The sequence below is a fragment of the Galeopterus variegatus genome, unplaced genomic scaffold (assembly GCF_000696425.1).
Source record: "Galeopterus variegatus unplaced genomic scaffold, G_variegatus-3.0.2 Scaffold421, whole genome shotgun sequence".
NCBI lineage: Eukaryota > Metazoa > Chordata > Mammalia > Dermoptera > Cynocephalidae > Galeopterus > Galeopterus variegatus.
This window is the reverse complement of record NW_007726532.1, coordinates 316,662-329,500: the sequence shown is the minus strand read 5'-3', so window position 1 is coordinate 329,500 and position 12,839 is coordinate 316,662. Positions and strand designations below refer to the sequence as shown.

At 39.6% G+C, this 12,839-nt stretch overlaps 1 protein-coding gene across 1 annotated transcript in view; it reads left to right on the top strand.

Moving 5' to 3' along the window:
• LOC103587128 (amyloid beta A4 precursor protein-binding family B member 2-like) overlaps window positions 1-12,839 on the top strand; it is a 119,343-nt gene that overhangs the window by 102,089 nt on the left and 4,415 nt on the right. The window contains exon 5 of the mRNA XM_008568541.1: window positions 2,667-2,735. Within this exon, the coding sequence (XP_008566763.1) occupies window positions 2,717-2,735 (19 nt within the window). The 5' untranslated portion in view covers window positions 2,667-2,716. The remainder of the gene's footprint in view (window positions 1-2,666; window positions 2,736-12,839) is intronic.

Here is a 12,839-nt window from a genome sequence, read left to right as displayed (position 1 = left end):
TCCTATTTAGTCCTCAAATTGCAACTTAAGGGCCGGCCCCGTGGCGCACTCGGGAGAGTGCAGCGCTGGGAGCGCAGCGACGCTCCTGCGGCGGGTTCGGATCCTATATAAGACTGGCTGGTGCACTCACTGGCTGAGCGCGGTGTGGGCGACCCCACACCAAGGGTTGCAATCCACTTACCGGTCACGAAAAAGACAAAAAAAAAAAAATTGCAACTTAAATTTCACTTTCTCAGGGAAGCATTTGCTGGCTCTCCAGTCTGGCACATGTTCCTTGTTATATTTTCTCATGCAACTGAGTTCTTTCCCTCCAGAACATATATACTTATATACTGATTTGAGTAATTTCATGATTCCATCTCCCTGATTAGGCTATAAGTTTCATGAGAGGGGAAAATGCGTTTCTGTCCACTAAAGTATCCCCTGTGCCTAGCGTAATGCAGGGCATGTGGCACGTGTGGAATAAATCTTGATCAGATAATAGCACAGGGCTGTTTACAGTATGAAGTGATTAGCAGAATGTCCAGTTCTTAACTTTATTGAAGTTGATGTTGGTCTCAGGTCAGGGAAACAGGAACATTTTATTTTGAAGTTTGTGTACACTAAAAAGTATGTAGATTCTTAGTTTTTGTTCAATCATTTTCAGAATATTCATGTAAGTATATGTTTTCTTGGCTTTCTCTCTATTTTACTGGTATTCATTTTCTCAAAATACCTATCACCTTATCTCTGTCCCTGCATATAACTTAAGGTGCACCGAAGCCAAAAAACTTTTTTTAGAAAAGGAAAACCGAATTGTCACATATGGTTAAAGAGCTGAGGAAGATATAGGGTATAGACAAAGGAACATAGGGGCAGCATCTCTTGCTGTTTTCAGACAGTTTGAAGTAAACCCACCCTTAAATTACACTGGAGTAATGAGCCTTATCCACAGTATGTGAAAATATAGTTAAGAATGTATGGTGGGCCGTAGACCAGGTTGTCAGGTCATTATCTGAATCATAAAGTTGGAAGTAATGCTTAAAAGGTTGCTAGTTTGGAAAGGTTAGATTACAATTTAGTCTTGCAAATATAAAGTTTCTCAATTTGAATTATGCTTTAGAACCTCTAGAATTTAACTTTTATTTTAACTATTCACGAAAGTGTGATGTGCACACAGAAATGTGCACGTTAAGGGTACAGCTTGATGAATTTTCACATCCAGATCAAGAAACAGCACATTACCATTAACACCATTCCAGAAGCTGCCCTCTTGCTTCTTCCCCATCCACTCCCCCATCCTGTTTTACCCCGCATAGATAAGTGTTTCCTGTTTTTGTACTTTATATAACTGGAATCATGCAGTATCTGCACTTGACTTAACATAATAGATTATCATTCTAAGTGACATTCCTGATAGCAGCTCATTGCAAAATAGGTCTGTTTTCAATTTTCTTTATTATGTGTCTAGTTTGGTAAACTGGCAACTTGGTACTGTTTCTAGATCTTTATTATTCCTTTAAGAATTTTTTTGTGTAAATGCAAGTATCTGCACCTGTGTGTGCACACATATACATGTTTATGCATTTAAAAATTTTACTCAAATTAGATCATGCTATGCTATGCATATTATTAACCTCTCAGTGATACATCTTAAAGCCCTTTTCATATCAGCTCATGCAGGTCTACTTTGTTTTTGCTAATGGCAGCACAGTATTCCATTGCATGATGTATCATAATTTAATGAACGAGCTCTCCATTGAAGACAGTTAGGTCCTTGCTGGTCTTTCAGTTTTAGAGCAATAGAATCCAAGTGAATATATGTGTAAAATAAAGTCTTAGAAGTGGATTTGCCTAGCAGTGGGTCCTTGTATTTTAAATTTGCTTAGATATTTGTAAATGGCCCTCCAGAGAGTTTTGCCAGTTTTTACTCCCACCAGCAAGATTTGAAAATTCCTATTTCCAGTGTCCTTGATTTAGATTATGTGATATCCCAAGAAAAAAATAAAATAAAATAAAGATTATGTGATATCAATTTTGCTTATCTTTGCCATCTGATATAGGAAAACCAGTTAGTCATTGTTATTTAAATTTGCATTTTCTTTAGTTTTGCATGAGGTTAGTTATTTATGTTTATTAGACATTTGTGTTTCTCCTAGCATTTGTTCCTATCCTCTGCCCGTTTTCCTACAGCCTCGTTCATATTTTTCTTAATGATTTCAAGGAGGTATTTCTATATACAGGAAAATAGCCCTTTTATGTCATCGTGGTGGTAATTTGTTATAGTTTGTTTTTTGTCTTTATTGTGTTTATAGCCATTTTTTTCTAAACAGAATGTTTTAATTTTTATGTGGCAAAAAATACCAATTTTTTTCTTAGTGGCTTCTAAATTGTGTGTGTGTTTAATGAGAAAAAGCACTGGAAACTTGAGACAAACAGCTAGAAAGCTTAGGCCTGGCATGGAAAAAAAACCTCAATAAATGTCTATGGAAAATGTGGTGACGCAGGAACTCAAATTTCAGTCAAAAGTGGGATGACCAACTCTAAATAAACAAAAATTTGGACATTATCTGCCAAAATGTTTAGTATTTTTAACAGCTTTTGGAGGGATTTTCACTGCTATGCTTTTTTCCTTTTATGCTTTGTTCTTTGGGGTGTTAATTTCTTAAATGATCCCTTTTTTTTAGATTTCAAATTATAACCTATTTCCTGCACCACTGCCGACGTCCAGTGATCCATGTCAGAAGTACTTCCAGGTCAGATACGTTTTCATATATTTCAATAAAGAGAAGCAGTTGAATATTAAAACTTTAAAAAAGTATATGATAGATAATTGTTTTAATGTTAAACTTATGATTTGTTAAAATAACGTGTTTTCGGTTTTCATTGTTCTTTGCTGATGTAATAGGAAGGGGAATCTTTAAAATAAGGTAGAAGAATGAACTGGACTTAACCACGTTTGTGTAATAATTGCATGAGTGCTTATAAACTATTTTATCATAATGTAAAAATATTTTAGTGGACTGACAGGAAACTAAAACTCTGTCAAATTTTACCATGTAAACTGTTGAACTGTTGAACTGTTGAAATGTAAACAGAGGAGCAGGTGTTGCTGTTGAGCCTCTTAAACAGCACCTAATATTGTTGGATTTGTCTAGAATAGAGCTCCCCAATTCAGTGTTCTCCTTGGGTCTAATGCTGATTAATTTCAGGCCTGAGGAAAACTACCTTAATTTTATTATATGTCCCCTGTTTTGTCTCATGATAGATGCTAGTCTGCACACAACATGGTGTGGGATTTAATTCCTAGCCTCATAGTCATATAATAAGGAAAAAGCAATTGCAGTAACATTTCAATTTAAACATAGTATAGAACTGCAAGTGGCAGAGAGATCTGGGTGGATTCCATATCTTTAGGACACATGCTACTCAATGAGTTCTGAGTTTTTTTTTTAAAATAAATAGATTTAAACCATGAACAAATAGATATTAATCTCACTAAATTCTAAAATGAAACTTATTTTTATTAAATATATGTAAGCCCTTTTCTCCTTTATACAACACTTTACATGTTTGACAAATAACTAAAGTAAAACGTAATAAAATAAACACTAAACTCAGTACAGGTAAATGAGTAGCAAGAAATATTCTCTTCATAAAAAAAAAAAAAAGCCAAAAACAATATGACAAACCTAAGTTTACAAGGAAAATCAGAAGCTTAGAGCTGATTCTTAGAGGCCATCTAATTATACTATGATAATTTGGAGAGGGGGTAGATATTCTTTGTAAATACATATTTGAATAGGTATATTAATTTTGGAAAATGAAGACAAATACATGTGTTCATTTATTTATTTAACTTTACTTACTTTACTTGCTTACCTAATGTATGTATATATGAGGTATATTAATTTTGGAAAATGAAGACAAATACATGTGTTCATTTATTTATTTAACTTTACCTACTTTACTTGCTTACATACGTACCTACCTACCTACCTAAAAAGTCTGGTGACCAGATCAATAAATCCACTGTGACTTTTCATACAATGAACCTCATAACAATCATAAAAATAAGTAAATCAGAATCCCATATATCAGTGTAGATGAATCTCACAACTAAAAGTCTGAGTGGAAAAATAAGCTGTGGAAGAGAATACATGGTATGAAAACATTTAGAGGGCCGGCCTGGTGGCGCACTGCTACAGTGCGCCGCTTGAGAGCGCGGCAGCGCTCCCGCTGAGGGTTCAGATCCCACATACAGACCCGTTCCCGCTCACTGGCTGAGTGAGGTGTGGGCGCGGCACCGAGGGTTGCAATCCCGTTGCCGGTCCCAGTCCGGTACGGGCACGACACTGAGGGTTGCGATCCGTTGCCGGACACAAAAAAAGACAAAAAGGAAAAAAAAAAAAACATTTATAAAATTAAGAAATTTTACCATGCAAAATGATAGTATGCATTGTATTAAAAGTACCAAGAAATGGTTAGGAGACTGAATATCCAAATTCAGGTTGTTTGATTTCTTCGTCCTTTTAAAAATACATTTTAAATGTTAGGTATTCTTTTCTTTTAAAATTTTATATTATGTTGCAAGATAGACTCAGTTTTGAAACATTAAAATAAAGCTGGCAAATATATAAAATGATGTGTTTTCCTCTAAATGGAGGTGAACTAATTAAATAACTTCTAGAAATTTCTTATTGTTGCTATGTTTTTTTTATGCTGATGTTTATTCTGCTGGTACTCAAACTGCTTTATTTCTTGGTAGTTATATAAGAGATACTGAAATAGTTATCCAGCATGGTTTTAAAATAACAGTTACTACTCTTATGCATTGGTAAAACATTTAGCACATTTTAAAAGGAAAGCATATTCTTAGTTCAGTGGAGTATCTTATTCCTGCCACTTTTTTTACTTGAAAATTCAAATGGCAACTAGTGAGGGAGGGTTTGGACCACTAAATGGAATAAGGGATGCCTTTAATCCCTTTTTCTAACTCTTGAGAGCTGTGACTACAGGGACCCTTTTAAAAAACAAACATACCAGAATTTATACTATCATCTGTCTCTAAAATTTTTGTTGACCCTTCAAGATTCAGCCCAAGGAGTTCCTTCTGAGCTGGTCTTAGCCCATGATATAGTCAAGTAATTAACCTATTTCAAGGATTTTGCTATTATTTAATGTGTTTTCCCTTTTGGAATTGACTTGAGGCCCGTTTGTCAGTTACTCAAGAAAATATGTGACGTTACTTTATAGCTCCCCTACTTTTTTTTCACCTAAACCAGTATTCCCAAGCTTTATCATTGACCATATTCATCAGACTTGGCCATAAAAGTCTAGAGCTCTATTTAGAAAAAAAAAAAAAAAATTAATCTTCAGAAGATATTGAGGCTCTTCTAAAGAATGAAAACTGTGTAGAAATTGAGCAGAGAAAATAACCTTGGAGTAATTTCCCCAAGTGACTACTTTGGAAGTTTTAATTCTTATTTGAATGCACAAATTCTGCTTTGTGTTTCCTAAATAACCAGTCATCCCATCTGCCGGGTATGATGTTGGAGTGCTAGGCTTTCCTCCATCTTAAGTGCCTTTTTCCTCCTTGTCCCCTGGTGGGTTCCTCCCTACCCTTCCAGACCCAGCTCAGCTCTTTCTTTTGTGCGAATCCTTCCCTGAGCCTCTCTCCTCATTCCTAATACCGTGTTCTCGTTAAGACCCTCTGCCTCTTTCAGTCGTTGTGAATTTGTGTGATAACTTATCTTTTCTCACTGCCCAATCCGATTTTCTTTCTTTAAATAAAGTGTCTTATTTATTTTTGTAATTGACAAATAAAATTTGTTCCTATTTGTCGTGTAGAACACATTGTTTCAAAATATGTATACATGTGGCATGGCTAAAGCATGTTTGGTATGACTGTCTTCAGTCTCCTCGGTTCCACCTGGAACATTGAACAGAGTGAGCCCTCAGACAATTAAGTTGAATTGGGCATGGGAAACCCTCAGGTGGGTAAGGCCTAGCTGTTGAAATCACTCCTTTATCTTCGAACCTGTGAATCAGCTATGCGAAGTTGCCCTCCTAGTTTAGAAACTTCCAAGGTTCTGGGTCGGCCTGGTGGCGCACTGCTACAGTGGCCGCTTGGGAGCACGGTGGCGCTCCTGCCGAGAGTTCGGATCCCACATACAGACCGTTCCCGCTCACTGGCTGAGTGAGGTGTGGGAGCAACACCGAGGGTTGTGATCCCGTTGCCGGTCCCAGTCCGGTACGGGCGCGACACTGAGGGTTGCGATCCGTTGCCGGACACGAAAAAAGACAAAAAGGAAAAAAAAAAAAAAAAAAAAGAAACTTCCAAGGTTCTAATCCTGTGATCTCCCTGGCCGGTGACACCTAAACTGCCTTCTACTAATCTTTGCCTGTTTTGTTCCCAGAGAAGTTCTTATCACTTTTGTCACATTGAAAGTTTGCTTTCGTGAGTAATTTCAGGAAACCAGCTTTATTTTGCCTCTTCTTCCTAAAAGGAAAAGAAAAGTCTGAGTTTATTTTATTTCCCTAATGCTTTGAGGTCTGGTCCAAAAGGCAGCATTCCTCAGGGTAGAACTTTTGCTGTTACCTCCTCAGAGGAAATAAAATCATGTAGCCGAAAAATAAAAGTGAAGAATATGTGAAGTTTCATTCAAGAAGGGGGCAAACAGTGGACTTCCTTGGGACCATTTGTCAACCCTGGGCCCATTTGTCAATTTCCAATTTTATAAGCATGTCATAAGAGCAGCAGGAGAGCAGCAGGTTATTGAAGAAAGAAGACTTTCCTGTCATCACCGACAAACTTTTCCCTTGACAAAAGGCTAGAGGTCTTAGAAAAGAGGAAGGCAGGAGGGGAAAGCCAAGTTTAACTACAAGATCCAGCACAGGTTTGTATGAGGCTGTAATCTGAGTTATGTAGAGAGTATGCCACTGGCATCTGTGCTAGAGCCTTTGTGACTGGGCTTGAGAAAAGCTGTGTTAGGCAGCACATTAAAGTTATCCTGGCTTATCTAATTTTGTTTAGGCTTCATAAGATATACCCTGTGTATTAACAAAGCTCTTTCAGTTGCCAAAAAGAGAAAATCCAGCTCAAAGTGGCTTAGGCAAAATAAATAAATTAATAAACCTATTAACCTAAGCAGTCCAGGGGGTGTCATATTTCAGGCATGCCTTATTTCAGGGATTCAGATAGGCTTTAGGGCTTGCTCACTTTCTCTCTTTATGTTGGCTCTGCTTATTTGTTAGATTCATGCTTAGGCAGGTTGTCTCTTCATGGTGACCCCTTAACACTGTAGGCTTGAATCTTCTAGTCCAAGAAAAAGAGAAAAGAGAGCACCACTCTTCTTATCATCGTTCCAGCAAAAGTCTCATGATTGGCTCTGTGGGGGTCATGTGCTTTTCCTTGAACCGGCCACTAGGGCCAGGAGGATTTGCTACTCTGATTGGCTGTGCCTGGCCCCCTGAAATAAAGGGTATAGTCATCTCTGCCTGAAACACATGAGCTGAACCCTTAGCTCCCTGAGAGCAGATATTTCTTTGTCAGTTTTGTTTCCTGCTGTATCCTCAGCACTTAGATGCAAATCTGGCACATAGTAGTGTGCAAAATATATCTGTTGAATGAATGAATGGACTTGAGGGAAGGTTAATTCCCCAAGAAAAATTGTGTGGCTGTTAACAGAGAAAGAGGAAATACATGCCCAGGATATGATAGATGTTTCTCCATCATGCGTGCAGGACAGTGACAGCAGTAGTAATATTAGCTCCTGTCACACTCTTAAATCTGAACTTATACCTACCTCTGGAATAGGAATAGATCCTCTTGAATGACATTCGATCTTCATAAGTTACACTCAAAACAGCATGATGAATAAATGTGGAGGTGATGGCAAAATCATTGGGGTATCATCCACCTGTTAGAAATCCAGGAGGAGTACCACCTGCCTACTGAAGACCAGCCCTTATGGTTACTGGCATTTTACTTATTTATTCCTCATTAATTCTGCTTATTTTGTTTAGTGTTGTCTTCCTGGCCTTGAGGAGAATGCCTGGCACATAGAAGGTGCTTGATAAATATTTAATTAATGGGGCTGGCCCCATGGCTCACTCAGGAGAGTGCGGCGCTGGGAGCCCAGCGACGCTCCCGCTGCGGGTTTGGATCCTATATAGGGATGGCCGATGCGCTCATTGGCTGAGTGCGGTGCGGGCGACACCAAGCCAAGGGTTGCGAACCCCTTACCGGTCACAAAAAAAAAAAAAAAATTAATGAATTAGTGAAACAAAAAACATTTACTGAATGTTCTTCTATGCCAGACTTTGTAAAGGAACTGGAAATTCTGGGCATATAAAAATGAAAGGGAAATGCAAATCAAAACCATGGTGAGATACCATTTTAGAACAACTAGGATGGCTGTGATAAAATTAAGAGACAATAACAAGTGTTGGCAAGGATATGTCGAAATTAGAACTCTTATCCACTGCTGGTGGGAATATGAAATGGTAGTACCACTTTGTAAAACAGTGTGGCAGTTCCTCAGAAGGTTGTGTGTGTGTGTGTATGTGGTGTGTGCGTGCAAACGTATGTGTATGAAACAAAATCATCATCATACTTAGCAGTTCCACATGAAACATTGAAAACATGTCCACACAAAAACTTGTGCATGAATGTTCATAGCAACATTGCTCATAATAGCTAAAAAGGGGAAACAACCCAAATGTCCATTAACAGATGAACAGATAGATAAAATGTGGTGTATCAATGCAATGGAATATGATTCAGCCGCAAAAAGTAATGAAGTACTGATACATGGTACAACCTGGATGAACCTTGAAGATACACTTAGTGAGAGAAGGCAGTCACAAAAGACCACACATTGTATGATTCTGTTTATATGAAATGTCTATCATAGCCCAGTCCATGAAAACAGAAAATAGATTAGTGCTCACCAGGGGTTTGGGGGAGGGAAGAATGGTGCATGACTGTTGATGGGTCCGGGTTTCTTTTTGTGTGATGAAAATGTTCTGAAATTAGATGGTGGTATTGGATATACAACCCTATGAATATACTAAGTACCACTGAATTGTATACTTTAAAAGGGTGAACTTTAGGGTATGTAAATTATATCTCAATAAAGCATTATACAAAAATGAATAAAACAGTCTCAGCTTTCAAGGAGCTTGCAGTTTAGAAGAGGTCATAGATGTCTCAATTGATATTTATACTCTGGGGGATATTTACTGTGTAGTAGGTGTTGCACACCAGGCCCAGAGAAGGGGCTACTATTATGTAAAGGAGCCAGATCAGGCCTAACAGAGGACGTGATTTTTGATCTGGGTTTTGAAGGGTTTATAGGAGTTTTCAGGTGTGAATAGGGCTGGGATAGGAGAAGATGAGGGAAAAAGACATTCTTGAGCAGAGGTAACTCTATGTCAGAGGCAAAGGCATCCTCAGAGAGGGTCATTGTGGCTATAGCATAGGGGACATGGTGAGGGAGTTGAGTTGCAGTGACAGGAGATGTAACTGGAAGGGTAGATTGGGACCAGTGGAGGAGAATGCCAAGTGCTGTGTATACTATGCTGGATTTGGACAACGGGGAGCCAGTGGCTGTTTCTAAGCAGGAGAGCCACACGATCAGTTTGTTTTTAGAAAGACAGGGTAAAACGTGTCAGGGTATTCTGGAGTTTGAGAGAGATGTTATGCTAGTGAAATGTACAAGGAAACTTTATAAGTGATGAGAGCCTGAAAGCCGGCATAGAGGAGGTGGAAAGGGGTAACTCAATTTATTGGAGAAATATTTCCAAGTAAAATTGACAGACTCTGATACTTGGATAGGATGAGAAACTCATGAAGAGCTATTCCAAGTTTTCCTGCTTGGCAATCTGGGAAAAAGACAATGCTGTGAATTCTCAAAGTCCAGCTCGTGTTTAAGTGGATTTAACTATCCGCCTCCCAGTTTGTAGGGACTATTAGGCCAAGTGTTCTTTGATCTAGAATCTGTAGTAAAATCATCTGACTCAAAGAAAAATGGGACTGGCTAACATGCACCAACTTTCGATTAGAATCTCAGTAAAGCTTCAGTATTGGGGAAAGTAGGCTAAAATATCCTACGTGTCAACTAGAGAAATAAAAAGGGGAGGGGAGATCCTAGGGCAAGAAAGGAAGAGAACCATCTTTTCATTTTTATATCCATAGAGTGTTAGTTTTTCTCCATAATTTGTGTTATTCATATTATTATATCGCTATTTCCCCTTCTGCTTAATTCTCCTCTAATCATTGTTACTAATGATGCACATGCTATCTATGAGGAAGTGAGGAACAGAGGAAGGCCCAGAATTGGGTGGTGGGAGTTGGGCACAGCACACCTGGAACTCATGTGCGCCAAAGCATTGGCTGGGCTGCCAGTGCTCTTCAGACCAAAGAATGGAGAACTTTGAGCTGATGGGATTATAGCTGATGAGCAATCGTGTTTGGCAGAGAAGCACACCAGTGTGCTCTGGGTCACAAAATGTACACCTTTAACTCTAAATGGCCTTTTTTTTTTTTTAGCGAGTCATGGCAGAATTGAGCAAGAATTCTATTGAGCTGAGACTGAGGAGCAAAATAAACTAATTGGTCTGGACATTATATTGAAAGATTTTATTCTAACTCTTGCTCAGATGCTGCATGGGGTGAAAACCTGAAATAACTGATCACTGATCACCCTTTCCCTTTCTGATATCATTAGCTTTTTCAAGGAAAGAAAAAAATGAATTTCCTGTTGAGTTAACTATTTAGACAGTAATAGTGGTCTCCTTTCAATCTTTAATATGAAGCTCAAAAGTTCTACCTACACATTTCTTGAGATGTTAATGAGACTTGCCTTTTTCATTTTGTTCAAGGGTTTATTCTACAAACATTTGTTAAGTGCCTACTGTGTGCTGGGCCTCTATGCTGGTTGGTGGAGGTTACAGTCTAGTGAGAAACTCAAACAGGTTAAAAAAGTAAAATGGTGTGAGTGATGCTGTATTAGAGATGTATGCATGAAGGTATGGGAATGTAGAAGAAGGAGCCCCGGAGTCTGCCTGGAGGGGCAAGAGAAAGCTTCATAAAGAGGTGACATCTACCCTGAATCTCAAAAGAGGAGCAGAAATTTGCTAGACAGGAGGGGAGGGTGCTGAGAATGTGTGGAATGACAAGGAAGATGGCATACATGATCAGAGTATTCCACATGCCTCTGAAATCATTAACTCAGGAGTATATCATGTTAAACTTCCACATCTCTCATTTCCTTATTCCAGTGGTTCTCAGCCTTTGCCACACAGTAGACCCACCCAAAGAACATTTTAGTGCCCTGACTGGGCCCAGTCCCAGAGGAACTGAATCAGAATCTTGGGGAGTATCTTTTGGGGTGAGGCTGAGGCATCTAAACATTTTAAAGGCTTCCCAAGTGATTCTGTGGCCATGGTTGAGAACAGCTCCTTATTCCTTTCGCACCCGTCTCTCAGCCTTTCTGAGACCTATGACCCCCTGGCCTTTACCTTTTCTCCTAGCTCTTCACCTTCTGCCTCCCTCCCTCCCTCCCTCATTTTCTGCCTGCTGCAGGCCTGATCCCAGAGCGGGTCCTCATCTGTTCACCTCAGCATGCCTGACGTCTTCACCACATCCCCGTGACTACTTCTAGACTTTGTCCCTCTCGTCAAGTTCCCTACTAGACCACCCGCTGGACTGCTCCCTCTCGGGGGAAGACATTATCTTCATAGAGAAAATTGAGGCCATCAGTTTTGCTGCTTCTCAGTTTTGTGTCACTATAGTGACATGTGTCTGTCCCCTCCTTACTTCTCCTCCCTTCTCACGTGAAGAAGTGTCCCTTATCTTGGGCAAGGATGATGGTTCCTCCTCCACTGTGGTCCCGTTTCCTTCTCTTATCATCTGGAGTCTACCTTATTGGTTTGTCCCTCTTTTATGTTTCCACTTTCCCCTCTCTCCTGGCTTCTGCTTTTACAGACTATAAATGATAAAACATGGCTAAGATTCTCATTTTTGAAAAACAAAAATTCCTTCTCACAACCCAGATCATCCTCCAGCTACTGTTCTGTCTCCTTCCCACTTCGTTCACAGGGAAGCTTCTTAAGGGTCACTGCCTTCCTGTCTGTGCCTGAGGCTGATAGGACAGAAGTCATCAATGCCCTGTAATCACTCAGTTCACCAGATTCCTTTGAGTCCTGACCTCTAAACCCAGGTGGCTAATGAGAAGCTCATCTTCATGCCCTGGTCAGGAGATGAATGACCAGAGCTGGAACTGTGGCAGCGAGAGAGCAGGACTCCCCATACCTAAGTCCTCTCCTTATGGTCTTGACTGGACTATTGCAAGACCTCCCAACTGATCTAGATGCCTGGGTTTTACTCCTCCTTGGTAAATGGCCAAGTCCACTCTAATGCCAGACAGAAGAGGCATGCCTCTTTGGTTGGTGAGGGAGGTTCTCTCTCTCTGCCTCACTCCACTGTTTCTCTGGTGACCACTGATATTTTTATTGCCTGGTTTGCATTGCTTCTTTAATGCCTTTTCATTATAGTTATCTCCTTCTTGGAGAATATGCCGGAGGAAAAATTCCCAATAGATACATAAATATACCACATACACTCACACACATGCCCATCAGCCTCCAATTCATTCTTCATGCTGCTGTCTCCAGGGCAAGTCCAGACTCTTGGAGCATGCCTTGTAGGACACCTGCCTGGCCCCTTTTCTCTGTTTGTACCACCTCTCCTCTCGTGTCTTGATTTGCTCAGGCTCCCCAGATGGTAATTCGTCCTCTCTTCACTTTTTTTTTTTTTTTTTTTGCCTTTTTGTCTTTTTTTACTGACCGGTAGG